The sequence below is a fragment of the Somniosus microcephalus genome, chromosome 9 (genome assembly GCF_052327205.1).
Source record: "Somniosus microcephalus isolate GS21.2 chromosome 9, FLI_Smic_1.0, whole genome shotgun sequence".
NCBI classification, from domain to species: domain Eukaryota; kingdom Metazoa; phylum Chordata; class Chondrichthyes; order Squaliformes; family Somniosidae; genus Somniosus; species Somniosus microcephalus.
Window position 1 is genome coordinate 243,600,287 of NC_140995.1, and position 26,588 is coordinate 243,626,874.

The following is a 26,588-nucleotide window of genomic DNA, read 5'->3' on the forward strand; positions in this document are numbered from 1 at the left end:
ATCGAGGACCGAATTGAGCCTGCTTGCGATGCCCCTGTAGTCGAATAGCCTGCTAGCGTTCACTGTCGGACAATGGCTGCTTGAGAAAGGTGCTTGGTGCCAATCGAACCAGAACCCGGCAAGGAGTTAGTGCCTTGAAGAGAAAATTGCCAAGAAACAGTCCTGAAGTTAAACATGTTTGGAAAAACTCAGTCCACGTAACCCCATTTAGCACTTCTCCTACTTTTGCTTGTGTGGCAGAAATCTTTGTACCATTGGGTTACTTCGCACCTGGGAACACTTCAGCCGCGACAAGCCCCTGCCCTGTTTGCACTTTACAAAGTAGTTAGCAGTCCTGAGACATGTAAAAGATAGCTCGGTGCAGATGGTGCGAGGTATCTGCTTCTGCTGGGACTTTGCTCCAAAGCGGCAGTCAGCTGTGGACATTGGATTCAAAATACATCCAACCTGCTTCAGTCCGGAGTGCCCCAGAGTGAGTGAGTGCCTCCGGGTGAGTGCGTGCGTGCGTGCCCCAGAGTGAGGCAAGTGCCTCAGTGAGCACCCCAGAGTGAGTGAGTGACAATTGCAAGGCCCCTGTCATCATCCCCATCAAGATCAGCTGTCTACAGATCAGGGTTTAAACCTGGGACCGTCCTCAGTGCTGCACTAGACAACGTGCTCACCACCTGAGCCAGGACTCTGCATTCTCCCTTTAACTGAAGATCTTCATCCTACCTTCAGTGCCAGAGACAAAGCGTCTTACCCCTGAGCCAGAAACACTGATAAAACATCAAGGCCCCACTTCTCCCAGGTGTGAATGAAAGCTGAAAGTTCAGTGAATGCAGTTATTTATTTTTATTGAGTTTTAAGAAACAGGGGTACAAATCATCCTTGTTTTTTTCCCTTTTTTTGAAGCATCACGTGCATCACAGTGATGTGACGTGAAGTGGATTTTCTCAAACCTAATACAACAGGAACAGAAATATTGGAAGCAGTTAACATCTTTTATCATCAACCATTAAGATATGCTTAAAATCCTCTAATGTTTATAAAATAATAATGGTTAAAAATAAATAGGCAAAAAAAACAGGCTGGCTATTACGATTGTGTGATGGATTAACATAGAAACTAATGCAGAAAGGACAAATGTAGTTCAATGTTGTCACTAGGATTTAGTATACTGGCAAAGAAAATTGCAATATTCCACTTGCTTTAATGCTGTGCGGTACACACCTTGCGATACTTAGCCCCTGGGATTCTTCGCACTACCAGTGACAGACACCACTACTTTGCCCAATGTTGCACAATTTGAAATGCTCTCTCCAGATACAACCCAAGCTTGGAAGCTGCTGCTTTACACAGCCCAGCACTTCGATGCAAGCTCTCCTATGCCACACCGTTACACTTCACCAAAATCCCAGTGACAACAGCCTGTTCCACATTGGAAGTTTCAAAAATAGGAGGCCAAAAGCAGAGACACTCGAGCAAGAACATGACTGGAAGAGCGAATGACGAGAGTGCTTTTCAACATTTAGTATCAGCCCATTGCAAATATCCATATAATTACCAAAAGCTCTAAATAAACTAGCTCCACCACAGCTGTGTATAAAGTCAGAACAGCAGAAGGAACTTCAGCTCAACAAATGGGCTTCCTGCCTGCCTGCCACTCGCTTCATCGATAGAACAAGGGCTCTTCAAGAAAATCTATTTGCTTCCCTTCACAAGCCAGGCAGAGTGTCGATTCGTTATGAAGGGAACCTGGCAACAGCAACTCTCAAACATCCCATCTCCGTCACGAGATGGATATATTTATAAAATGTATTTATTAGCATTATAGACTTTGTCAATGAAGAAATGGGGTTTCGTTCACACGCACACACCCCCAAATTAAAATAGATTCATAAAGAACAGGGTTTCTTTTTCAGATTCATGGGGCTGAAGAAACCAAAGGTTAAACCGAACACTTAACCAGAGTAGCGATCAGAAGATGGACCATGAAGTAAAATTTCTGGAAATAGGCACAGGAGGATCAGTTGGCATCTGAAAGAGTAAAGGCAGGTTAGCGTCTGGGTTCCTCAGTTCTGAGGGAAGAGGGGTTTACCTGGATGCTGCCTCGTGGATACCGACAGATCCTCCTGTGTATTACTGGAATTTCCAGTTCTTTTCTGGAAATCGGAGAGAGAAAACCTACATGGGTAATCAGATGGCTAATACCACCCAACTTTGAGATTAGGGACCTTGCAGTCCATCCTTCTGATAGCCACTAATTTAAAAACCACCTAACTTTGGGGTAAAAAAAAATTTCTACAACCGCACTAATTACTATACAGATCATCACAGGACTGCCAAACAAATGCCGTTGCATTTTACTGGACTTGAAATGGCCAATAGGTCTCTTTTTCTAAAATGATATTTGAAACAAATTTTCTTTTGATGCATTGTAATCACTTGATTGTGTTTCATTTATTACAATGCAGAATACAACCCTGATAATCTTGCTCGCTTTTTACTGACATTTTATTTTTCAAAGTGAGGGGCAGCAATTCTGGGAATGGTGGAACATTTATCCAGTAGTCCCAGGTCAAGTATAGCACGTGGGTTTGATACATCGCAAAACTCCCTCTACACTACCTCAACAATGTACCTCAACACCAAGCTTCAGAAGGAAACTCTGTACTGTACCCAGAGTGATTTCCCCACCCGCCCACTATCCTTATCTCAATCAAGACCGATTATTGCTTTGGTGCAAATTAGTGCCAAATTACAGCCAATTCTATGCAGCAGATGCACTAGGAATCAGGTTAAGCCTGGTCCCTAACTGATTGGGGAGTCCTCTCACACAGCTCAGAGACAACATTTAATAAATGAACACAAGACTCTCAAGGATGTTGAGGCTAGTGTGATAACGTACTCTTCCACTGATTACAATGCATCACAGTATGCCTCCTTGGGATGCAATTTGCCCATAGATTCCTTGTGAAGGAAGTACCTGTACTCCTCTCCATAGCAACAAGGGGGAAACTGATAATTCAACACATGGTCCGTTACACCCAGGCATACCGTAGTACACTTTTGTGCTCCAAAACATGGCCTGGATTCAGAAACGCAAAGCCAAGTGGTTAAATAATACCAAATTAGGGGGGGGGGGGGCCATTATTACAGCTGTACAGAGTGAATTTAGGCACTAGCAAGTGCCCATCTGAACAGGAAGTTTAAAAAAATACACCTTTGGTAGAGGTAGGCTTATTCGAACTCGCTACTGATTGTTATGTCACGGTGCGTCTGAGCAATTGTCTTGATTTAAGTCACCAGCCTTGGAGACAGGTAACCTCCATCCAATCCCAATACAAGGGTGTTATCTTTCTATTAAGTGGCTAATGCTGCACTGCTTACCGCTACTGATAATTCACCGTGTGAAGGTAATTTATACTCTTCACTCCCCTCCCAAGTTGTCACCTTCTGTTGTAGGAAGGATGAGTGAATGGTTAGTTTTACAACTTATTTAATATAGGCAGCACCTCTTGTAATATTCTGGGCAATGTAAAGGAGGTGAGCGTCACACTTCCAACACTGTCCAGAACCGAAGGTTTCATGGGGGTCTAAGAACTCAAATTGTAGGTCTCCATCTTCATCATCTCCCAAGAGGGCCTGGCAATGAAATAACGGACAGCAGCAACTTCTACGGCACCAGCTGCCACCCTAACCTCATACATAAAAATGGCAGAAGATACGACTTTACAACCTTCCTATGGATTGTATGGAAGAGTCATATTTTCACATCAAAGGTCAACGTTAGGAAAAAGCAGACTACCTGCTCACATTGTTGACCTCCACTCAATTCCTGGGCTGTGCCACCAGAAAGGAGCAAAGAGTCCACAGCAAACCGCACATTCCAGAAATGAACATTCATGTTGAAAACCTCAGCAAATTGCAGCACTATGTTAAAGGGCCATTCATCTCATTGCTATTTACTGAATCTTGTGTGTGCAAAACAGCGGCCATAGTTACCGACGTCATAGTCACGGCACTTCAAACTAACTCCTTTCATGTGAAGCACTTGAAGTGGGCTGAGATATGGTGAGGTGCCATGTAATGAAGTCTTTACTGTTTTTAACAAATGATGCTTTGAATAATTTAATATCCCCACCAACTACCCTTACAGAAAGGGAAAAATACATATTAAAAAAAACAGGGGTGGGGGGGGGGAATAATAAAGTATTAGGTTGCAGGAAAGCCCCAAACTCTGTGTCTGCTTAAACAGTTCAACGTGCGGTTGAAGAGCTGAATTTTATCAGTTGGCTCTTCAATGGCCGTCAGTGGCATCTTTTCTGCAGGAACCTGTTTCGGGTAGTTGGCTCATTGTTAAAATAGTGTCTGAGGCATTCATTTGATTATAGAAAGCATCTCAGCTAAAGGTTCAGTAACAGCCCATGGTCCTGTTTCCCCATCATCAAGCAGCTGCAGAGGAAACCTAAAGTTCCAGTCAAGTGGCTATTAGTCAACTCAAAGTTTGGGTTGAAACCCTGAGGAATGGATAAGAAGGTGGTCAATGGGTGGAAAATGGGCACTCAAGAGGAGTTACATCGTGGGAGAGGGGTAGTACTGAGAGGGGTGCCCCAGCGATCAGTGTTGGGACCACTACTGTTTCTAATTTACATCAATGACCTGGATTCAGAAACGCAAAGCGGTTAAATAATACCAAATTAGGAGAGGGCAGTGACATCAGAAGAGGCATCTCAGAACACTTGAGAAAAAGATATGAAATTTAATGCAGACATCACAAGGTCTTGCGCATAGGACAGAAAAATAGATGGCAAACATATCCATGAATGGTGTTGAAATAACTAAGGAAGAAATGGTGACACATCGAGGAGTCTCAGTAGATTTGGCTCCAAACATGTCTAGCCAATGCAGAGCAATTAACAAAGCCAATAGGATATTGAACTACACAGCCAAGACAGTAGAATATGCCACAGATCGTGATCAAATTGTAGTGTCCTGGCCAGACAGCATCCCAAGTAATGCATTTGGTTCTGGTTGCCAAGAAACAAGGGAGAGATTCAAATGCTGGAGAGAAGGGCCACAAGTTGGTCCCAAGGGTCTGAATTATGAGACACAAGTGGGGAGACTTGGGCTTTTCACCCTGGGACGATGTCTGAAGATGGAGAGACATCCAAGAGTAAGGGAACTCAGGAAGAAAGTGGTAAAAAAACTAATTTTAGGAATGACACCAGGAAATTATTCAGTGATTAATGTGTAATAGACTTCCAGATAGAGTAGTGGAGGCAACATTTAACAAACAATTGGATGCTGCAATAGGGAGATTTCTGGATGGATGAATTTACATAGGGCGAATGTAACTGTAACTAACTTGTGAAACTTCCCTGACTAGATCAGGAATTCAAATTTCACCCAGGAGGAGATTGATCCAAAGCCATTCGACGCAAACTACCAATTGTGCTCCGCCCAAGACAAAGATCTACCTGCGAGAGTCATGGGGTAAGATCGCACTCTTACTTAACTTGAATGTGATTCCCAAGTAATCCTTATAGTTTTACATCTGTACCTACTGGGCTACAACAGTGTGGGCTGCCCATTTTGGATGCAAGTTCAAATGCCATCTTTCAGAGTGAAATAGCCCAAGAAGAAACCATTGGTGAACTGGATTGGAAAGGACAGTACAGACTTGAGACATGACTGTCAAAATATTACCCGGAGACATTTTTGGCCGATGCAAGTGAACGACGACAGTAAATAGAACCTTAACAAAGGCATTTAAAATCAGCAACAATGATGGCAGGTACCAACGAATGACAGTAAAGCAGCTCTTAGTAGATGCCCAGTCTGAAGACCTGGACACCTTGAGGTCCTGAAAATAGCAGGGAGATGCTGTATGTACTACATGTCAATGTTGTACAATTGAAGCCTAACTGGGTAGGGTCTACATGATCTGACAGATAAAATGAAAGTATACACCACTGAGCCAATTGAGATTGTGGGACACACACATGCAACTTTCATTACAACATACAAGACTATGAATGCAGAGGCGCTGCTGAATAACACTAACTTGCACTGGCAGTATTTAAAAGCAAAGAAACGCAATGTCCCTCCCCAATGGCTGCATGAAAGTAGACACCTTGAGGGCCCATATTATCTAGCATTCTTTTATTAGATGTAGGACATATTGAACCATTGTGAACTATGAATGGAGACCAAACTCTGCTCACTGATTGGACACAGCGTCAGGTGGTCTCTTTTGGGACTGCGCCACAGCACAGAACCTTAAATCCCAACTAAAAACAAGTCCTTCATACAAGGTACTGCCATTTCATCATCTCCTGGTGCTGAAAGTCAGAAGAATGGCCTTTGTCGCTTAGTGGTTCTCTTCGTGGCGAGTACTTCCTGACCCTTTAGTAAGGGCAGGAGATGCACCAACGCAAGGTCAAATCCATAGGACTCTCCAATATCCCGGAAGCTTGGTGTGGACTCTATTTCCGTTGTGTACATTGTGCATTCTCTAGCGCTTATAGGGCATCCCACCAGAAGAGCAGTTTTATTCTTTGCTATGTCTGCCCTCAGAATATTGCCTCAAATGGCAGCAAGTTGAATTCATGTAACAAATTTGTTAGAGCAATTTGTGGCTTTGAGCTCAAGTTGAGGCATTCCATAGTGTCAAGTTTTCTTAATACTACCACAGGGAAAAAACAAGGGAATTGGGTTTGAGCTCTGTTCTGCCAAATTTCCTAATTCAAGACCAGTTACGCTGGGACACTGCAATCTCTGGACCAAGACATTCTCCCAAGTCCCTCATCAAGCAGCTACTTCTGACTGGTATATGAATGGATGATTCTGTTCACTGTCATTTAAAGGCAGGGTAGAACTCTCAAAGTCCTGGCAAGGTGAGTAATGCAATATTTACACAACAGATTTTGGGGGGGGGGGGGGGGGGACATCCATGTGCAGAAAACATCCCACTGAGGATACCAAACAATACTGTAAGGCAGAAAATGTTCACTATCAGATGTTGCTACCACAGAGAACCCAACTATCACAAATCTCTGGATAATTCAATTGCTGACAAATTTCTGTTTTGTTGCTGCTGTGATTATGGAATTATGTTTGAGGTACCTTTGCGAGAAAACATCACGATTAACTTATTTGTCAGAAAAGGTAAACCATTCTCTAATCCTTTAAAATGGCATTGTTCTTGAATGTAAATGCAAGATGCAGAAAGTGTTCACATTATGGAGTGCTGCTGAAAAATTCACTGAAAGAAAAAGCAACTAAGCAAAATGCCACTCAGCAAAATTAACTTTGTGCCAAATTGCTGGCAGCCTCATACCGAGCAATGCTAAATATCCTTTGCACGATTTCCCAATTTACAGTATGGATCCAATTCAGGGACCAAAGCTATTTTCTTGCAAAAAGCTATAGACAGGTTATCAAAATACTGGCAGCTATCTTCTCGTGTGACTGGGTGGTAGGGAGGGGTAATGTCTGTAAAGGGCACTAGATCCACCATAGAAATGATTAAATTCTACACCTGGTTTACCCACTGACTCGTAATACCAATATGGCACTGAACCACAAAGCCCCAAGTTAAATAACTGGTCTAGGTGATCTCAGCCTGGGATGTGGTGTCTGTGTAGTTCTGGAGGCAGGGAGGGTTCCAGCTCCTAATCAGTATTTTGCTGGAATGTGGGCATGATTCGGCTTCGATGTGACTGTCCATAGTTGAATAGCCTAACCCACAGTCTAGATTCCTGTGCAAAGAAAAAGAAAACAAATATGGAAAAAAATCCTGCATCGAACCTGCCTCAGGTATCACTGAACACCTGGCCTTTTAATGTGTAGGGGTTTGCTCTTCACTGGATCTTAATTCTTACCCCAAGGGAGATTCTGAAGCTGGATCTATCAGCCAAACCTAAAAAGGAATCCCCTCAGACACCTGATAAGAACAAAAGACTGTGGGAAGTTGTCAAGAGCCTGGATTCTGAACAATCTTAGTGCCCAGGCACCATCTACTACTTTTTCCAATGAGCTGCCTCAGTCAACATCAACAGACTGGAAGATTAAATTACGACCGAAGGGCAAACTCTATTTCTACTGAGTTCGCTGATGCCACCTGGGGAAACAGGAGATGTGCTACAATTCATCTCTGTACCCTCAGGCAAGAAGGGAAGAAAACAAGCCTAGGTTCCCACTGCTGCTGTCTATTATCTTTACTGCGTATGAATGTCGAGTGAGTTAAATAATCACCCCAGGTCAGTGGATATACATCACTAGGGTCACCGCCTCCTACTTAAGCAATTTTTTGAAGCTGGGACATATAATCAGTCTCCTGCTAGAACACAGTCTGATCAACAGCCAACCTGCACTTTCTGCTAACAGCAAACTGAATGCATTGACACAGGCTGTGCAGTCCACAATCCCGACTCCACAGCAGGCACAGTGGGACTGTTGACAGAACACCAAAGCTCACCATAATTTATATGAAAAGGTGATCTGATTTGTTCTGGTGGGATCTGCTCATACACCTGCTCTTCTCATTGGGCTTGGATCAAAAATTCTGCTTACAACATGCTTCTCAGGAACTGGGCAATGTGAATATTGCAACAAAATGCACAGGAATCCACACAACTGAATTTTTTTTTTTTGATGAACTAGTTTAAGGACTGCAAAAGCCATCACAAAAAATGCTCAAATGCGTTTCCCCTCCTTTCTGAACTCCTTTCTTCAGCATTGGATTTCACCCAAGGGGCCTATTCCCCGTGCGCTACACGGGAGATGTAAAAGCAGGTTACAGAGGCATGTAAACTTGTCAGACAAGATTTTGGAACACTGCTTTAACTGCATGCATTTAAAATAGAAGCTGGGAATTTATGTATTAAATGTATCTGGAGTAATCCTGACCAGAGTTGGAAAGAACAGAACATATTTCCAATCTATGACTGGTACATTATCAGGTAATAGCGCTCTCATTCTATTTCCCAGTGCACAGCATCTAAACTCATGAAAAAATACTGATAATTTACACAGCACACTGTGTTTAGAGGAAGGAAGGTCTGAAGGAACACACTCTGTCCAAAATACTCCCCAATATTTATATTGAACACAGTGAGCAATTTGATGCGCTTTTATCAATGTTTTACCTCTAATGGACACAGCTGGCTGGCTTTGCTCACTGCTTGGCACAGACAGCCAGAGCCTCATGTGTGTCAGGAGCAGCTCTGCTGAATATTGTAACAGTCTTGAGTGCCACCCATTCCTGAGTAAGAACGGTACCCACCTGGGGATATGCAACCTGGGGGGAGGTGGGGTCCACTTGTGACAAAAAGTTGATTTTTTAAATATGAAGTATAAGCTGGAGTCAGGGGGTAGGGGTAGTAATTTGAACACAAGGTTCGCCCCTACCCTTCTCTTCTAGATTAAGCCATAGTGATCTCACGATGTTGGTGTAAGGTACATTGATGAAGCCGGAGTCATTTTATGTTGCTTTGGTGTACATAAACCATCAGAACCTACCAGCAGTCAACCCAATCATTATGTTCATTAAGGGATATTCCCAAACTTTGAAATGTTAAAAGTGTCTATTTACCATCCCACTCAATACTATATGGTCAATGGGGCATGTTAAATAATTTGAAATATCAAACAGTACAGAGTATTAACACCTACCTACATTCCATACTTCACATTGATAGCAAATGGAACCTTTCTGTACTCTTCCTAGGCCCTGGCCATTAGATCGAGGGCAATAAGTACCGAGCAAAAGGAACGAGTCATGAATCAGAGTTCCCTGAGCAGAGTTCAGAGCACAGAATGAACGAACGCAGGAACAAATCCTGAAAATAAATTGACTGATCCATGTGAAAATTCAATTCTTTGTATTGAAATTAGACACCCAGCGCTATAACAAACTCGGTGCAGAACTAAGGCTCAGAGCAGATCACTGGAGCTGCCCCAGTTAGAGACCCAACACGTGGAAACGTTAATGCTGACTGCAATTTAATGGCACCTCCAGAGCTATGGTTCATGTGTTCAGCATGGTATGAATCAGTGCCAGTGAAACCAACCCAAAGTGGGCCTGGTTGACACTGGCACAAATTAAACAGCTGTAAGTTAGGTGTGTTGCACTGCACACTGAAAGCTGCACTGCTGCCAGTTCCAAAGTAGAGCCAGCCTCTAATGCGGTAATAATTGGGCAAAGTCAGTTTACATTCTGTGGTTGCCTTCTACAGTATCTTAGCAATGCAGCTATCTCTCCCCACTGTCTCTTCGCCCAACATTGAGCTTAACAGATTAAATACAAACTACAATTTTTATTAATGGGATCCAACTTGCACCCCATCTCTGCAAAATGATCTTTTGTTTTCCTTTACTTCTCCTTCCCCAGTGCAAAAAGCAATTTCCAAATAACACAAACCCAAATTTGGAGGAGAATTTAATCTTAGTTCTAATAGCAGTCGTACATAAAAAATAAATCGTGGACTCTAAAAGAATGTACAATAAATTGGCGAAGTACAAATTTGTGACCGATCAGCTAGCTATTTGATCGATCAAGTCGCTATTCAATTTCAGATTGCAGTGCGGTTTCCCCCCTCCCTCCCTGACCTAACCCATACAGGTCAAGTACTAGTTACATCACTAAATAAAGGCAGTAAACCACATTGCTGCACCTTCTCTCTTGACCCCTTAAGACCTGCACCCTTCCTTAAATGTCACTTTTCAGGAAGAGGAGCAAATTCTGGACTGGAGAATGGTTCACCAGTAGTGGTAGCACCTATGCTCCTCCCACTCCAGCAGCAGTACAATACCTGGCAATTAGGCAATTGCCAGTGAATATGTTAGTATTTTGAGGGGTAGATGAAATTAAGTTGGTAACGTATGCAAAAAAGGATCTAAACAGATTGACCAATATGTGGTGAGAAATCTTGGGAGAATATTACTGTAAATAGTTGGAGCTTAAAAATGGGCAAAACAGAAAAGGGCAAATATAGTGAAGAAATATAGTATATTGCACAAGTCAAGGTGCGGTCAGGTTTCTCCTCATTAACATTTACATTCTCTCCCCATTTCCTTGCTTTAAGCCTCCCCATACTCAGCAGCAGTCCTGACAGGAAGGAAGGTGTACGGCTTGCTCCCAAGCCTCTGCCAATGCTGCTCTGTAATCACCCACTTGTAGATGCTCAAAAAGTGCTACAGGTTCACACAGTGATTTTTCCCAGCACATACCCCTCCCCATGGGAGAAACACCTAGTGCTGCCCCCCAGCTGAAGTGAAGAACTTGCCAAATGGGAATCAATGATGTAAAGCCCTGTCACAGCTAGTTAGTACAATGGGCATGCCACGTCACTTGGCACTGATTCTGTCTGCAACTCAAACAGGTGAAGTTACAAATCTGAGTGAAAGAACTTGTACTACTGTATAGTTAGTGGCACCACACACTGTGTTACAGTCCGCGTCAGTTTGGGTTTAAAATCATTCCTAAACAAATCAATGTGGCATCCCCACCGCAGTGAACTAAAAAAAGTCACTGCTGTGATTATTTCAAGAACACTGAAATGAATTTATCATGAAACAAATGGAAGACCATGATGAGGGAATGAGTGCAGGAAAATAAGATTTAAATGATTCAGCTAACAATTAGGATCTTAAAAAACCCCTGAAATTTTGTACATGAACTCCTAGTTCTTCCCCTCCCCAAAAGACCACAATGAAAAAAAGTTCCAGGGCAGCATGACCCAAGGTGAAGTCCATGAACTGAGCTGTAGTTATTTCCACTAATTCAGGCTACCAGATTGAAAACAAGGAAATCAATCTTCTAGTTTACCGCATGTTTGTTCCACACTAAAGCATTCCTCACCCTAGCAAGCCTTCTAAATTTGTTAGATGTCAAACAAGCACTTAAAATTCCATGGTGTAGAACAAGGTAGGCAGGCTGCCAGAGCAAAAAACATAAAGGCAGAAAAGAATCCAAGTTCGATGGAGTCTCAATGTAACACGGTTCCTCATGACCAATGGGTACAATTCAAATTGGCATCCCACTGGGGTCTAACGAGATTGCTTCTCTTGGATTTGTAACTATGAAGCAAGGCGGGAAGATGCTGGCATCAGTTAGAGGACTGGGAATGAGTTCTTGGTCACGAGCATGTCTTGTCCACTGATCAACCACAGTTGGTTGGTGCCAAAACCCAAGCCATTTTGTTCCGTGACTAATTTCAGTTCGAAGCTGTCCGTTGCAAAGTCACCGTCAACTGTCCATGCTGCTGCCAGCTTCTGAGGAGAGAGAACGCCACACAATGAATAAATAAAACCATCTGTGGTCTGTACACCTGTGATTAAATTAACTGTGTTACAGGGAAACGCAGCTTCTGAGGAGCGAGAACGCCACACAATGAATAAATAAAACCATCTGTGGTCTGTACACCTGTGATTAAATTAACTGTGTTACAGGGAAACGCAGCTTCTGAGGAGAGAGAACGCCACACAATGAATAAATAAAACCATCTGTGGTCTGTACACCTGTGATTAAATTAACTGTGTTACAGGGAAACGCAGCTTCTGAGGAGAGAGAACGCCACACAATGAATAAATAAAACCATCTGTGGTCTGTACACCCGTGATTAAATTAACTGTGTTACAGGGAAACGCAGCTTCTGAGGAGAGAGATCGCCACACAATGAATAAATAAAACCATCTGTGGTCTGCACACCCGTGATTAAATTAACTGTGTTACAGGGAAACGCAGCTTCTGAGGAGAGAGAACGCCACACAATGAATAAATAAAACCATCTGTGGTCTGTACACCCGTGATTAAATTAACTGTGTTACAGGGAAACGCAGCTTCTGAGGAGAGAGAACGCCACACAATGAATAAATAAAACCATCTGTGGTCTGCACACCCGTGATTAAATTAACTGTGTTACAGGGAAACGCAGCTTCTGAGGAGAGAGAACGCCACACAATGAATAAATAAAACCATCTGTGGTCTGTACACCCGTGATTAAATTAACTGCGTTACAGGGAAACGCAGCTTCTGAGGAGAGAGAACGCCACACAATGAATAAATAAAACCATCTGTGGTCTGTACACCTGTGATTAAATTAACTGTGTTACAGGGAAACGCAGCTTCTGAGGAGAGAGAACGCCACACAATGAATAAATAAAACCATCTGTGGTCTGCACACCCGTGATTAAATTAACTGTGTTACAGGGAAACGCAGCTTCTGAGGAGAGAGAACGCCACACAATGAATAAATAAAACCATCTGTGGTCTGCACACCTGTGATTAAATTAACTGTGTTACAGGGAAACGCAGCTTCTGAGGAGAGAGAACGCCACACAATGAATAAATAAAACCATCTGTGGTCTGTACACCTGTGATTAAATTAACTGTGTTACAGGGAAACGCAGCTTCTGAGGAGAGAGAACGCCACACAATGAATAAATAAAACCATCTGTGGTCTGTACACCTGTGATTAAATTAACTGTGTTACAGGGAAACGCAGCTTCTGAGGAGAGAGAACGCCACACAATGAATAAATAAAACCATCTGTGGTCTGCACACCCGTGATTAAATTAACTGTGTTACAGGGAAACGCAGCTTCTGAGGAGAGAGAACGCCACACAATGAATAAATAAAACCATCTGTGGTCTGCACACCCGTGATTAAATTAACTGTGTTACAGGGAAACGCAGCTTCTGAGGAGAGAGAACGCCACACAATGAATAAATAAAACCATCTGTGGTCTGTACACCTGTGATTAAATTAACTGTGTTACAGGGAAACGCAGCTTCTGAGGAGAGAGAACGCCACACAATGAATAAATAAAACCATCTGTGGTCTGCACACCCGTGATTAAATTAACTGCGTTACAGGGAAACGCAGCTTCTGAGGAGAGAGAACGCCACACAATGAATAAATAAAACCATCTGTGGTCTGTACACCCGTGATTAAATTAACTGTGTTACAGGGAAACGCAGCTTCTGAGGAGAGAGAACGCCACACAATGAATAAATAAAACCATCTGTGGTCTGTACACCTGTGATTAAATTAACTGTGTTACAGGGAAACGCAGCTTCTGAGGAGAGAGAACGCCACACAATGAATAAATAAAACCATCTGTGGTCTGTACACCCGTGATTAAATTAACTGTGTTACAGGGAAACGCAGCTTCTGAGGAGAGAGAACGCCACACAATGAATAAATAAAACCATCTGTGGTCTGTACACCTGTGATTAAATTAACTGTGTTACAGGGAAACGCAGCTTCTGAGGAGAGAGAACGCCACACAATGAATAAATAAAACCATCTGTGGTCTGTACACCTGTGATTAAATTAACTGTGTTACAGGGAAACGCAGCTTCTGAGGAGAGAGAACGCCACACAATGAATAAATAAAACCATCTGTGGTCTGCACACCTGTGATTAAATTAACTGTGTTACAGGGAAACGCAGCTTCTGAGGAGCGAGAACGCCACACAATGAATAAATAAAACCATCTGTGGTCTGCACACCCGTGATTAAATTAACTGTGTTACAGGGAAACGCAGCTTCTGAGGAGAGAGAACGCCACACAATGAATAAATAAAACCATCTGTGGTCTGCACACCCGTGATTAAATTAACTGTGTTACAGGGAAACGCAGCTTCTGAGGAGAGAGAACGCCACACAATGAATAAATAAAACCATCTGTGGTCTGTACACCTGTGATTAAATTAACTGTGTTACAGGGAAACGCAGCTTCTGAGGAGAGAGAACGCCACACAATGAATAAATAAAACCATCTGTGGTCTGTACACCCGTGATTAAATTAACTGTGTTACAGGGAAACGCAGCTTCTGAGGAGAGAGAACGCCACACAATGAATAAATAAAACCATCTGTGGTCTGCACACCCGTGATTAAATTAACTGTGTTACAGGGAAACGCAGCTTCTGAGGAGAGAGAACGCCACACAATGAATAAATAAAACCATCTGTGGTCTGCACACCCGTGATTAAATTAACTGTGTTACAGGGAAACGCAGCTTCTGAGGAGAGAGAACGCCACACAATGAATAAATAAAACCATCTGTGGTCTGCACACCCGTGATTAAATTAACTGTGTTACAGGGAAACGCAGCTTCTGAGGAGAGAGAACGCCACACAATGAATAAATAAAACCATCTGTGGTCTGCACACCCGTGATTAAATTAACTGTGTTACAGGGAAACGCAGCTTCTGAGGAGAGAGATCGCCACACAATGAATAAATAAAACCATCTGTGGTCTGCACACCCGTGATTAAATTAACTGTGTTACAGGGAAACGCAGCTTCTGAGGAGAGAGAACGCCACACAATGAATAAATAAAACCATCTGTGGTCTGTACACCCGTGATTAAATTAACTGTGTTACAGGGAAACGCAGCTGCTGAGGAGAGAGAACGCCACACAATGAATAAATAAAACCATCTGTGGTCTGTACACCTGTGATTAAATTAACTGTGTTACAGGGAAACGCAGCTTCTGAGGAGAGAGAACGCCACACAATGAATAAATAAAACCATCTGTGGTCTGCACACCCGTGATTAAATTAACTGTGTTACAGGGAAACGCAGCTTCTGAGGAGAGAGAACGCCACACAATGAATAAATAAAACCATCTGTGGTCTGTACACCCGTGATTAAATTAACTGTGTTACAGGGAAACGCAGCTTCTGAGGAGAGAGAACGCCACACAATGAATAAATAAAACCATCTGTGGTCTGCACACCCGTGATTAAATTAACTGTGTTACAGGGAAACGCAGCTTCTGAGGAGAGAGAACGCCACACAATGAATAAATAAAACCATCTGTGGTCTGTACACCTGTGATTAAATTAACTGTGTTACAGGGAAACGCAGCTTCTGAGGAGAGAGAACGCCACACAATGAATAAATAAAACCATCTGTGGTCTGTACACCCGTGATTAAATTAACTGTGTTACAGGGAAACGCAGCTTCTGAGGAGAGAGAACGCCACACAATGAATAAATAAAACCATCTGTGGTCTGCACACCCGTGATTAAATTAACTGTGTTACAGGGAAACGCAGCTTCTGAGGAGAGAGAACGCCACACAATGAATAAATAAAACCATCTGTGGTCTGTACACCCGTGATTAAATTAACTGTGTTACAGGGAAACGCAGCTTCTGAGGAGAGAGAACGCCACACAATGAATAAATAAAACCATCTGTGGTCTGTACACCCGTGATTAAATTAACTGTGTTACAGGGAAACGCAGCTTCTGAGGAGAGAGAACGCCACACAATGAATAAATAAAACCATCTGTGGTCTGTACACCCGTGATTAAATTAACTGTGTTACAGGGAAACGCAGCTTCTGAGGAGCGAGAACGCCACACAATGAATAAATAAAACCATCTGTGGTCTGTACACCCGTGATTAAATTAACTGTGTTACAGGGAAACGCAGCTTCTGAGGAGAGAGAACGCCACACAATGAATAAATAAAACCATCTGTGGTCTGCACACCCGTGATTAAATTAACTGTGTTACAGGGAAACGCAGCTTCTGAGGAGAGAGAACGCCACACAATGAATAAATAAAACCATCTGTGGTCTGCACACCCGTGATTAAATTAACTGTGTTACAGGGAAACGCAGCTTCTGAGGAGAGAGAACGCCACACAATGAATAAATAAAACCATCTGTGGTCTGCACACCCGTGATTAAATTAACTGTGTTACAGGGAAACGCAGCTTCTGAGGAGAGAGAACGCCACACAATGAATAAATAAAACCATCTGTGGTCTGCACACCCGTGATTAAATTAACTGTGTTACAGGGAAACGCAGCTTCTGAGGAGAGAGAACGCCACACAATGAATAAATAAAACCATCTGTGGTCTGCACACCCGTGATTAAATTAACTGTGTTACAGGGAAACGCAGCTTCTGAGGAGAGAGAACGCCACACAATGAATAAATAAAACCATCTGTGGTCTGCACACCCGTGATTAAATTAACTGTGTTACAGGGAAACGCAGCTTCTGAGGAGAGAGAACGCCACACAATGAATAAATAAAACCATCTGTGGTCTGCACACCCGTGATTAAATTAACTGTGTTACAGGGAAACGCAGCTTCTGAGGAGAGAGAACGCCACACAATGAATAAATAAAACCATCTGTGGTCTGCACACCCGTGATTAAATTAACTGTGTTACAGGGAAACGCAACTGTTTGCACTGTTCAAATGAGCAATGTTGCTGGCTCCAGATATTCCACAGTGGATCCCCAGAGACTGTCCATCAGAAAGAGATCTGAATTTAGCTTTCCTTTAAAATATTGTAGTCATATTTAGTACCTGGGAGTCAATTTCTGGCAGTGTTGATTAATACAAACTACAAAGCCCACTTTCCACTTTACCAAGTTGGATGTGTCAACAGAAAAGGCTGGAAATACTCAGCAGCAATGTTCACTTTAAATTTTTTTTGGTTGCGCGACCCCTTTAAGGTGCTGCACGGGCCATTCAAAATACCGCGCATGCGCTGTTTTTCCTATTTAAAAAGCGGAGAGTCGGCTGCGCGGGACCTGCAGAGCACTGTGCGGCCACACAACTTAAAAGGAACATTGCTCAGCAGGTCAAGCAGCAGCTGTGGAGAGAGAAAGAATGAAAGTTTCAGGTCGATGACCGTTTGTCAGAACTGGAAAAAGTTAGAGTTCTTTCCTCCCTTCCCCCCATTTACCCGTCTTTGTACTTGCTTAAAAGCTGTTACATCTCTAACCTTTTCCAGTTCTGACGAAGGGTTTCGACCTGAAACGTTAACTCGGTTTCTCTCTCCACAGATGCTGCCTGACCCGCTGAGTATTTCCGGCAGTTTCTGTTTTTATTTCAGATTTCCAGTATCCGCAGTATTTTGCTTTTGGATACGTCAACACATGGACTTGGAATTCTAGAAATGACAGGACAGGAGGCAGCCATTCAATCCTATTGCAACTGTGCTGATGTCAGCTGCTCAACCAGAGCTAGCCACTCTAAACCCATGTGGGTAATGTTGGCAAAGAGCTATTTCATCCATATCCTCCATCACATTTACACACGACACTGAAAAAATAACAAGCACACTGAAATCCAAGGAACAAGGCATAAACATTTTGGTTATGTCGGCTCTCAACTTAACAGGTATTTGTACTGTATTTGGTTTAGAAATCAAACCACCCCTTGTATTTATATAACATTTAATTAATGTAGAAAAGACACACCAAAACCAGTGTAAACAATTTCTGTAAACAGAGTGACTGTAGTCTTCAACAACATTCTGTTGTGTAAATTCCGAACTCGAGTCCTAAAATGCTGCAATGTTATTTTTCCTCCCCATCCCATTGTCAATTGCTCCAAGTAATTTGCTCCAGAACAAACATCCCATTAACAATGTGTTCACATTATTTAGTGTGGTTTTACCTTGCAAACCAATATTCAGCTACTGTAAACCTTACTGCGCCCAATTCTCAAGTTTGTAACACAAGAACCTAAGAAACAGGAGCAGGAGTTGGCCATACAGCCCCTTGAACCGGCTCCGCCATTCAATAAGATCATCAATCTCAACTCCACTTTCCCACCCGATCTCCATTTACACTGTCAAGCCCTCTAAGAGTTTAATGTTTCAATGAGATCACCTCTCATTCTTCTAAACTCCAGAGAGTATCGGCCCATTCTACTCAATCTCTCTTCATAGGACAGCCCTCTCACCCCAGGAATCAATCCAGTGAACCTTCGTTGCACCGCCTCCAAGGCAAGTACATCCTTCCTTAGGTAAGGAGACCACAATTGTACATGGTACTCCAGGTGTGGTCTAATAAAAAGCCCTATATAATTGCAGCAAGACTTCCTTACACTTATACTTCACCCCCCTTGCAATAAAGGCGAACGTACCATTTGCCTTCCTAATTGCTTGTTGTACCTTGTGTTAACTTTGTGATTCATGTACAAGGACACCCAAATCCCTCTGACTACCAATATTAATTAGTTTCTCATCTTTCAAAAAATATTCTCTTTTTCTATTCTTCCTACCAAAGTGAATAACCCCACATTATACTCCATCTGCCACCTTCTTGTCGAATCACTTAACCTGTCTATATCCCTTTGCAGCCTCTTTGCGTCCTCCTCATAGCTTACTTTCCCACCTAGCTTTGTAACCGATTGTCAAGTGCAGTAAGTAATGAAACTGATCACCTTCAGACTCCTGGGTGTGTAAGAAAGGCGCTGGTCCCCATATCCTGACTGTGCCATCGTCGGAAGCGCTGGCCATGATGGACGGGAGCTGCGGGTTCCAGCTCACGCAGTTCACAGTGCGAGTGTGTCCTGTCAGCTCGGCTATTGGTAGCTCACTGCGCTTGTGCCAAATATAAACCTTGTGATCTGCAGGAGAGGTTTCTGTTAAAGTACAAATTACAGCATCCAGTTTTACCCCTCGCATGCAAATCCAACCCATCATTCACAAACTGCTTAGTAACAAGCAAATACAGTTAGATGGTAAAAGTTCATCATTTTGTACATTACTGCTTTGTAACCCCCCCCGCCCGGCCAAGGGGTCAGGCAGGCAGTCTGCTCTCGGTTCTCAGCCACTCCCCACTCTGTAACCATCTGTAAGGGACCTTCTAAGCAGGCAGATACACAGCAGTATTGGATGCAGCCTGCACAAATGCAAACCAGGGCAACTTGCCCAGTGATTCTGCTCTCCCACACATTGGCTTCCCCTCGTCACCTGCTAACCAGTGTGGCAGATACCAGCAAATGCAGAGAATCAGGAGAGGGATGGGATTTGGTCGGGGAGGAGAAATCTCATCTCACCATTCTGCGATGGAGTAACAACTCCCGACCTCAGCTACCAGCATCCATCATTTGTCACAGTTCCAAATCTGAACTGTGCCATTGGGTGGAAGGCAAGCAGCAAGTCAGCAGCGCACCTACTGAGGACAGATGGTTATCCATATGGGGAGGGGTAAGCCACCCACCACCTCAGTGTGGAAAAGAGCTGGGAGAAGACTCCATGCCTGTCCCCCTCTGCCCCAGGATGTGGGGAGGCCAAGGGGAACTGATGACATTTATAATCTCATAAGAAGTTATGTTTCTAACTCTCAAAGTTAGTAAAATTCTGTGATAAATAGAAAAGGTAAACTTAAAAATTGTGTACAGTCACTGCTGAAAAACAAACTGTATGAGGTAGATCCACAAAGTGAAGCAGGAAATATTAGTGTTGGCACATGCCTCAATATCTATTGCAATTTCCCCTGGCCCAATTAAATGGTGGGTTTGTGTCAATAAAATGCCAAGGACCTAGACATTTAATGATGTTTTCCCCATTAAGACCTACCAGGAGCAGGCAAACAGAACTAAGTGGATAGCTCTTGCAGAGAGCTGGCACAGGTACAATGGGCCGAATGGTCTCCAACTGGGCTGTAAAAGTCTGTGACTATGTGCACCCCAGCTTCTTACCTTCACTGCCACTGGCTATAAAGTCTTCATTGTTGCCTCCAAAACATGAATGAATTGTGTAAAATCCTTGTGTGACACCTTGATATTTTCTCACTAAAACACGGTCCTGCAAGTCCCATAGATGAACTCCCTGGCAACAGAGAGAAGACAGTCACACAGAAGTTTAAGATTTACCTTCTACAGCATTTTATTCTATATAAAGTAGCCTTTGAAATAAAAACGTGCAATTAATATTCAAATGTTCTGGACAGTAGGAAGGGCGATACCCAGATGGCCGAACATTAATAATTTGACTAGAAGTACCTTCCTGGTTGAGAGAGAGGGAGAGAGAGAACGCATCTGAAAAGGTTAATATTTCTGGTCTGGCTCAACAGCTGAAACATTAACCTCCCTTTTGTCTTTTCAGATGTAGACAGACATTCTGTATATTTCCAGTACCTTCAATTTTCTAATTTGAATTTATAGCATTTGTACAGAGCTACACAGGTAAACACTCGACATTGGGCTTTAAAGGTTTGGCCTGTACCATTGCTGCCCTTAGTGCACGGTTTGAGTGCTTGCCCGTGGCTGACAATTATCACATCGATGGGCTAAACTATTTCACCAAACTGGTTCACTGTGGTTAAGTGAGTGTGGTGTATTCAGCTATGAGGCACCCAAGTGTTTCTTCTCAACTCTGATGCATTATTGTTTCTTTGTTTGTGTTCCTGGCCCACAGTCTTTTAAAGGCAGCAATACTCATAACAATACACCTCCCTCTTCTCCTGTAAGATTTTTTTTTAAAGCACCACTTCTTTGACCAAGCGTTTGGTTACTCTCGTAATATCTCATGTCCATGTTTTGCCATACACCTCTGAAGCACCGTGGGAGGTGATACTACATTAAGAGGTAGTATATAAATGCAAGTCGTCGTTTGCCCATCATGTCCACATCAGTGTTTTTCTCCACATGAGCCACCTTGTCTAATCTTACTCACCCATACCCTTTAACAGCAATAGACATGGAGCAAAAAAGAGAGATATTACAAGGGTAACCAAAAGCTTGGTCAAAGAAGTGGGATTTTAAAAGAAGATTTTAAAGGAGTGGTTTAAGAAATTATTTTTAGATCATGGGGCGTAGATGATTGAAGGCATGGCTACCAGTGGTGAGGCAAAGGAAAAGGGACACACAAGAGGCACATAACCCGCTGGAACATTCTATGATTCCAGGTTAATGCTGGGGAACTGCACACTTTCCATGTTAGCACCGCCAAGTCAGATATAGCAGCCAGATGCAGCATAAAGCTACTCTACCCTGAAAATTCAGCTCGGCTCCAGAGCAGTGCATTTTGTTGTGCCAGATTACCAACTAGTGCAGTTCAGTGCTGCGAGCCCATATGTGGATTTATACTCAAGCTCCCCAAGCATTGGCAATTCAATACTGCATTAGGAAATGATACAATATCTCATTATAACAAACATTCACTTTACATGAAGGGGTAGAAAATGTTTCTCAGTTATGTTATAAGGCCCCACATGAATCCAAGTCTTTTGTTTCTTTAATGACCATGAAAGTTTTGCCAGGATTGAAGTACAGAAATCCCTCCCCAAACGCGGGGCTAGTCCCTGAAAACCCCCGTGGTTAGTAAAACTGCGGTTGGCAAATTCAATATAAATGCGTATAAACACAATAAAAAATATAAAAAGCATAAAAATCATGTTATTGACCTTATTCCTAAATTAAAAACTGCGGATACGTGAATTTCACTGCCGCGGTTGGCAAAAATTGTCGCAGAGTGGAAACCGTGTATACGTGAAATCCGCGTATGGCAAAACTGCAGTTGGGGCGGGATTCCTGTATATTACATTTTGAAAGGTTTAATAATCAGTACAAATTGATTAGTATTGCTTGCTAAAATTTTGGTGCAAAGTAAACGTGGATTATTTAGGTCACTGAACTGGGAAACCTGAGCTGCTAAAACATAATCATAAAAATACTTTAGTAAAAAGAATGCAACAGGTGATTAAAATAGCTCATTGCAAGTAGCCTGGTTTCGATCCTAACTCTGGCAAATTGCCTTCTTCACTACAAACCAGATGTTTTCTGTTGGCAAATTCCATAAGCCAGTCATTTCCTGAATTGGCATAATTCCAGTGTAGTCCAAAGTCTAAAATCTGTAGCAGAATTCTCAATTGCTGGAAATTTGTTGTAAGTTATGTCCACGGAGCAGTAAAATGTAGCTGGTTATACAAACCGAGTCTCTGCACAGCATCTTCTTAGATGGTAGGCTTCCACTATACTTCAGCCCGTTTCACTCAAACGGATTTTCTTTCTTGCGGATTCACCATGTCCTGGAGTTGGTAACATTTAACCAGATGACACACTGGCTTTCTGGATGCTGAAATGTTTGATCCGAGTCACTGAGGACCTCCCTTCTCTATCTTTTGGATCAATGCTGCATATTTATCACTTTCTTGTACATAAGTGGACACCACTGCCAGGTTTTTCTCTTTACATTGACTGCAGAGGTGGAGAAATCAGCGCACCGCAACAGGACCCTCAATACTCAGGTTATGAAGAGATTCATCATATCATCATTATAACAGACTGAGCTCCTGAACTCCAAAGAAAACGACAGCGACATGAACTTTTACATCACTAACTGGAGATACCTTTCCGTGCCTGGGAGGAGAAATCAAGGTGCAGGGAGACAGCAGAGGTGGTGGTCGAGGTCAAGAGATCCACTTTAACTGTGTGAAGTGAGTCACAACTCAGGTCACTTGGGAGAATCTGCTTTGCCACTCCCAGCAAGTAGATTCATCATTGTTCCGATCCTCTCCATTGGGTGGTCTACACACGAAGTCACAGTGTCGGGTCAAACAGGCAGAGCCATTATCCGAGGTCAAAAGCTCTCCATTCTGTGCGAAGGATTAACAGCAGATGTAGGACTCCCTTCCCCCACCCACATTCCCAATCCTCTAATAGCCTGTAACTTTCAACTTCACAACTGACCCAGAGCAGAGGGGGTCAAGTCTACATTCAGTAAGGCAAAGTCCATCAAACCTTGTGCTAATCAGAAATCAGAGTTCTTCAACCTTAGGCAGTGAGCTTCTTCTATTAGTTAAAAAAAATAATCAGATTGCTGATGAAATCTATAGTGTTCTTTCCACCAGGCTGCATGTAACTATTAAAAATGTCTTAAAGGTAGTTGGACCAGGACCCCAAGTCACCATCACCACTTAGTGTCAAAAGCAGTACAAGCTTAAATCAGTTCTGGCTGTTTTGTGTAGACTTTCTACTCACTCTGGAGCGAATCGACTTCTCCTGCCTTTTCTCTTCATCTTCCACTGTCTTCAGTTATATTTTCACCATGCAGAGGGAAACATATGAGTCTTGTTAAAAATTCAATTCCAAATAGCTGGCTGCTTCTTCAGGTATCCCAGAGAGATCAATGAGCTTGCAGGTAGATATAGCGGATAGATCTTGCAGTAGAGGTTGGAGGAAAAGCACATAAAAAGACAAAAAAAAACACAAAGCTGCCATCAAGTGATAAATGCACCCCTCCCCATTAATCTGATCAGCTTCGTAAGAAACAAAAAAAAGAGCTGGTTTCAGTGCAGTGAAAATACTGTGGGAAAGTGTCAAGAACTAAGACTAATGCTTCCTGCACAGTTTGTGGTGTTTAATACCAACATTCAATTTGTCATCTTAATAAATGGCCGACATTACAATTGTTTAAGGCCTACAAGTACCAGTGGATAAATTCCATCTGTTCAAATGGAAAGCTATACAGTACATATCCACAGTATTGTGGATTTTCAATAGCACATTCTTATATCTGGTAAGCATGCTTTATGCATGTGTGGCTGTTTGTTTTTTTTTGGGGGGGGGGGGGGGGGGGGGGAAAGAGAAAGATAGAGTACGAGTGGCTTGGCTGTAATAATCCCACCTCCCAGCCATATCAGATCACACAGGAAGAATGTCCACGTTGGCAAGGGACCAGGGGAAAGCACCCATGAAGCCACCCCTTATACACCAGTCAGCAACTTGAAGGTAGGAAACTAGAGGGAGGAAATATGTACTGTGTACACAAGTGGATCTGGTAGGATGTGGGTTTGTGCTCACAATCCTTCAGTCACAGTTATCCAATTTAATCTTGGGATGAGAGGGCTGTCCTATGAGGAGAGATTGTGTAGACTGGGCCTATACTCTGGAGTTTAGAAGAATGAGAGGTGATCTCATTGAAACATACAAGATTCTGAGGGGGATTGACAGGGTAGATGCGGAGAGGTTGTTTCCCCTGGCTGGAGTGTCCAGAACTAGGGGGCACAGTCTCAGGATAAGGGGTCGGACATTTAAGATCGAGATGAGGAAGAATTTATTCATTCAGGGTTGTGAATCTTTGGAATTCTCTGCCCCAGAGGGCTGTGAAAAATGCTGAGTCTTTGAGTATATTCAAGGCTGAGATCGATCGATTTTTGGACTCTAGGGGAATCGAGGGATATGGAGATCGGGCGGGAAGGTGGAGTTGAGGTCGATGATCAGTCATGATCTTATTGAATGGCGGAGCAGGCTCGAGGGGCCGTATGGCCAACTCCTGCTCCTATTTCTTATGTTCTTAAGCTGCACTGCTAGAAATAAATACTTGCATTTATATAGCGCCGTATAACAATTCTAAAACAGCTCAAAGTGCTTCACACAGTGAAGTGCAGTAACTTAGAGAGACAAAGTCCCCCGGCAATGAAGGTGCTGAGTGAAGACCGTGAGAGGGGAAGAAAAGGTCAGTCACCCCAGGCTGGTCTGATATAGGCAGTTTCAGACCCCCACTGGTGGAAGGCTAGGACTAGGTCACCAACTAGCTTGGTTGGCAACTCCATTTAAGATAAGTCTAATTAAACAACATGACTGATTTATGTCGTGTTTTATCACACCACTCAAAGCATTCACATTTAATGAATTACACCCAAGTATAGTCACATTTATTAGGCAAATGTGGCAGCTATTTTGCACACAAGATCAAAGAAACAGTACGACAATTAATCTATTTCTAATGGTGTTTGTTGGGGGAGGAATGCTGGACAGTACACGGAGAGTTGTTCAAATAGTGCCGTGGATCTTTAATTTGATCTTGGAATGTCCACCTTAACCACTCGAATAGGCAGGCAGGGCCTCGGTTTAACATCTCATCCAAAAGACAGCACTTCCAACAACGCAGCACTCCACTGGAGCGTCAGTCTAGATTATGTGCTCAAACCCTGGAGTGGAACTTGAAACCTTCTGACAGAGGTGAAAGTGCTAGCAACTGAGTCAAACTAGCACTTTGGCAGGAAAAGGAAATAAATAGTCTCAACAACAAAAAAATTGTGTTGCACACAAAATAAATGCTTGGGAGACAAATTACAGAAGAGCATTCTCTTGTTCGTCTATGCTTGCCACCCAGTTGTCACCAAACCAATTATACCTCCAAGTCAGCCCCAACCATTTCTGCATATGCCATACACCTGATAAGAGGGAGAAAACTACAGTATGTTCAGCATCAAGCCAAAAAGACAGCTTTAAACACAACCTGGAGTGCTTTTCAGTGTCAACAGCCAAGCATGGAGTGATGTTACTTCACACATCATTAGCACAGTGCATCTATGGATCATACTTGTTGCAATCTACCCTCTGTAGCTGTAAAAAAATGAATAGAACCTGGAAATTGCTTTGCTACAATTTCCCTATCCTTTCTTCAGAGAATGTTGACCAAGAGTGGGGTAATTGTATAAAGCAGTTTTATGGAAAATGTAATAGAATGCAACAAATCCCACCCTCTTACACCATTTTATCAAATATTTTATCCTTCTACATCATGACATAGAAGAGCCCCAAAATGTAGTTTCATTCATGATGAATGTGAAGTACACCTCTCCACTACAGAACATTACACCAATTTTATCTACTACTAGGCAGACTTGTCCTACAAGGGCTGTAAAGCGTACAAACCTAGCCGACATCTGCACTATCAAAAGGTACTGCTGTGGCCATTTATCAGGATAGCTTTTTATCTCAAAACAACCCAGGTTCACGCCAATGAAACATGCCACAGGGACAGTAGAACGTAACACTAGGATACTGCACAATAGTCAGGCCTCAGCTGACACATTTGGGG

At 42.8% G+C, this 26,588-nt stretch overlaps 1 protein-coding gene across 7 annotated transcripts in view; it reads right to left on the reverse strand.

Moving 5' to 3' along the window:
* Window positions 1-819: 819 nt before the first annotated feature.
* wdr26a (WD repeat domain 26a) overlaps window positions 820-26,588 on the reverse strand; it is a 122,500-nt gene continuing 96,731 nt past the window's right edge. For 4 of the 7 annotated variants that reach the window (XM_085998098.1, XM_085998101.1, XM_085998099.1 and 1 more), the window contains 4 exons: window positions 23,741-23,788; window positions 20,459-20,588; window positions 19,196-19,381; window positions 820-941 (listed from right to left, as the gene is read on the reverse strand). In XM_085998098.1, the coding sequence (XP_085854224.1) occupies window positions 865-941; window positions 19,196-19,381; window positions 20,459-20,588; window positions 23,741-23,788 (441 nt within the window). In that variant the 3' untranslated portion in view covers window positions 820-864. Of the gene's footprint in view, window positions 942-11,848; window positions 12,262-19,195; window positions 19,382-20,458; window positions 20,589-23,740; window positions 23,789-26,588 lie in introns of all 7 variants that reach the window. The other 3 variants (XM_085998097.1, XM_085998096.1, XM_085998102.1) reach the window with 3 other exon arrangements.